This window comes from Morone saxatilis, unplaced genomic scaffold, assembly GCF_004916995.1.
Source record: "Morone saxatilis isolate NCDOM2014 unplaced genomic scaffold, NCSU_SB_2.0 Contig10, whole genome shotgun sequence".
NCBI lineage: Eukaryota > Metazoa > Chordata > Actinopteri > Moronidae > Morone > Morone saxatilis.
Genome location: NW_023339652.1, coordinates 11,604,235 through 11,607,929, shown reverse-complemented (window position 1 = coordinate 11,607,929; position 3,695 = coordinate 11,604,235). Strand labels below are relative to the sequence as shown.

The 3,695-nt window shown below is 42.8% G+C and overlaps 1 protein-coding gene across 1 annotated transcript in view; it reads right to left on the bottom strand.

The window, feature by feature from the left end:
• dock4b (dedicator of cytokinesis 4b) overlaps positions 1-3,695 on the bottom strand; it is an 84,152-nt gene that overhangs the window by 54,944 nt on the left and 25,513 nt on the right. The window contains 1 exon segment of the mRNA XM_035680857.1: positions 1,431-1,556. Coding sequence (XP_035536750.1) covers positions 1,431-1,556 — 126 coding nt within the window.

Below are 3,695 nucleotides of genomic sequence, written 5' to 3'. Positions count from 1 at the left end.
ACACACACACACACAGGCATTTTCTTAATGTACAATAGGAAAAAAGGAAGTGGAGAGGGTGGGGCTAGAGCAGCTGAAGAAAGAAAAAGAGGAGAGATATACTGTCAGATACAAATCCAGAAAAGACAGACAGAAAAAGAGGGAGAGACAGTTTCCTTAGCCCAAGGGCAGACTTACACAGGCAGAGAGGGTGAGAGCACTCAGCATTAAGGGTTTGTAGTCAGACGGAGACAAAGAAAGAGACAGTGAACATAAATCTGTGTTAGTGAGGCGCTGGGGGACCCACAGTCTGTGGTTCCTCTTTATCTGTGTGACCAGACAGCACACCTCACTTATTTAAAAGAACAGCTCTTCGGTGGAAAAAAAAAGTCCCCCGACGTCCAGCTCTCATAAATGAATGAACAGACAAAGAGTCAGAGCTCATTCAGACAGAACTTTCGTTTCTGTACTTTTTCAACGGTATGCGTAAACATAAACATGTAAAAAATGTTGTCACCTTGTTCCATCTTGCATTCGAGTGGTTGTGCTTTTGTTACCACGGCAACAGGGCCCCATACAGCTAAGCCTCAGGGTCTCTATGGGGGTCTGTGTCATTTAGTGAAGCAGCTATCTAAGTGATGCCTATCTACCTGAAAGAGTCTGAATATTTCATCTTTCTGAGGGCACCCCTAGGTGGAATTCAAATATAACGCTCAGGCAATAGGTAATGCTGTCAAGCGTTACCAAGGCAACTACAGTAGATAATATAAGGAAGATCAATATGTACAATACAAACACTAGAAAAGACATTAAGTGTACAGCCTCTAAAGGTGTCATTGATTTTTCACATAGAAATCAATGTTTTTTTATTCTTACTGATTGATATCACTTTTCCTAGGTATACCAATCTGATGCATAGGAAATTGTATGTTTTATGTCTCCAACAGTACTTTATGGGCAGGTGAAGGACTAAATGAGGGCAGCTCAGTGGTTCAAACCTTGCAGCTCGGGCCATTCTCTGTGGAGATAACGTTCTGGTCTATTATTCTTACAGGTGGTTTTGTTTCCTCTAAAATTATTTGATAATTTAGTCTTGGTTGGTTGGCACTTTTGTTGCTAGGGCACAATGAGATCACCACTGAAGATATTCTGTTTTTCAGGAAGAAACTACTTTCCAGGAAGCTGAAGTTCCCGTGTCACTGTGTCTCCTACTCAAAAAGGTAACTCAGCATTGGCTTGATTTTGGATTCAAAACTTCTAGAAAATGCAATGCAGTCTGAAGCCAGCTACAGTAAAAAGCTAGCGTCTTAGATTAGGTGTGTGTAGCAATGAAAACAGAAAGACAGCTGACATCCATTATGATCCCAAACCAGCAAGACTGGTGAAGTTCTTGAACATACTGAAGGAAGGTAACCTGGCAGAGGGTTACTTGCAGGTTTGTGGTGTCCTACCTGGCATGATGACATCAGAGAATCCCAGTTTCCTAGTGATGGACACACCCCGTGCGAAGAGGACCATGTACTCCCGTCTCAGCTGATCGATGTCCCCGTGGAGGAGCTGAAGAGCCACTGCCAGACCTTAAAAAACAATAACAAAATTCAAAATCTGAAATATCATATTCTTATATTACAGCCACAACACGGCCTTGATATTCCCTCCCTTTCCTTACCAAAGCCACTCAATAAAAATGCTCAAAATATATCATAACCCTATTCCCAGCACTATAAACAATCTCAGAAAAAAGTATTCACAAGGGCATATTTTCAGTTTTATTACAGCCGCATGGACTTGCGAACCAGACAACTACAGTAATACGTGCCAACAGCAACACTTGTGTGTATGGAAAACAAGTAAACACCCCCACATACATAAACAGAAAAATGCAAACAGCCTGTGAGTCATCCTCAGCACTTTTTTATTAACAGGAAATCCTACATGAAGGCTGTCGTCGCAAATCAATATCCTTACGCAATAACTCCAAATGTCAGCACTGCTAAATTAAAGTACCGACTTGTATTTAGAGCTCAAAATGCATCACCTTGATGTCGGCGCGCGTTGCTGTGTGTGTGTGTGTGTGTGTGAGCGTGTGCCTGTCCAGGCTCGTGACAAGGAGAGGCAGATACACAAACAACTTAACAGCAAGGGGAGCGTGTAAGAGACGAGATGATGATTATTATTGTGGATGTTTTCAGGAAAGTTGGGAGGCGAGTGGTGAAATGGTTCATTAGCCGCAAGAGGTTTCAGTCACAGGGAGTCAACAAAGCGACGTGACTTGTTTGCAAACCTGCTCGCAATATGCCAAAATATACTGCACTGCAAAAGCACAGAGCAGCAGCGCAAGGCAGTCAAGATGAGGAAATAAGGGTTTAAAGTTTTCAGGTTTGCTGCCAAATTGTGTAACAGATAGGAAAGTTAAAATGCCTAGATTTTTTTTTTTTTTCGACCCAAACCTGATCTGCCTGCCCCTGAATGTGGATCAAGCCTTTGGCATTTATACACACATAAACCAACACACACACACACACACACACACACACAGACAGGCTCTAAAAGCCACTGCAGGGCTACAATTAGGCAACCCAGCTTCATTACTATTCTGCCTGGTCGATGTAGCTGACGCTGACAAAAACACCCTCAACGTCTGCTGCCCTCAGCCCACCCGGCCTGCCTCTTCACAAACTCAACAAAACAAGAGGAAAAAAAAAAAAAAACTCAAAAAACAAAACAGTGGAGTTGTCGCAGCCTCTTCTGTCATTGCCTACGCTCGCAGTGGAGGTGGGAGCTGAATTATCTACCTGACCTGACTCATGCGGAGCCAGATTCTTATGAAATCCTTTTTATGGATTACTGGGCTGCATGTAAACAAAATCATCAACTCCCTCGTTCGTCTTTTTCCAATTAGATTACCCCGAAAGCCCCCGTGACCCTGAAACAAACAGGATGAGAAAAATGAGATAGTCATTAGGCTTCATGTGAACAAAATAAGCGTCTCCCTACATGGACTGTCTCTCTGCCTCTTTATTACCCACACAGCCCAGTGTTCTTTATACTTTAGGGGCAGTGCATTCATCACTCCCCTGCTAATTGGCTGCTAATAAGAAACTTCTGGCACACTGCCAGGTCTGTTTAAAAGCAGAACCACACAGCGAGACAACTTCTTAGCACATACAAAGACAGCATAGTGCGCACACACATATATAAACATGTACACACAAATGCACATTATCTCACTCTGCTGCCCACTTGTTTTAATTGCCCTCCTGACAGTAAGTGTAATAAATTGTGTGGTCCTTAAATTATGCATGGTGTTCCATAACTCCTGTACAGACGTTTTTACAGGGACAAACTGGAGAGGAGACACTGACCTGTTTGCTGAAGATGAAATATTCTCTCCAGTTTGCACATTTGGCTTCGAGACAAGCGATTCAAGTGTTATCTATTCTGAAATGTTGCTCTGCAGCAGAGTAACTTCCCTTTGGGAGGAATTGACTTTACAGATGAGGATGTACCTGGTAAAAGTGTGCTGCAAGAGATGCTGTGCACAACTGCTCGGAATGTAGATGGAGCAGAGGAAAGTAAAGGCACAAGAATCTAAGAGAGAGTTTGGAGTATGGATCTTCATACATGTGGACATGATGATCAGGCTGTTGCAACTTGTTTTAGAGTAAGAGCAAGTGTGTGAGTGTGAGTGAGTGAGTGAGAGAGAGAGAGAAAGA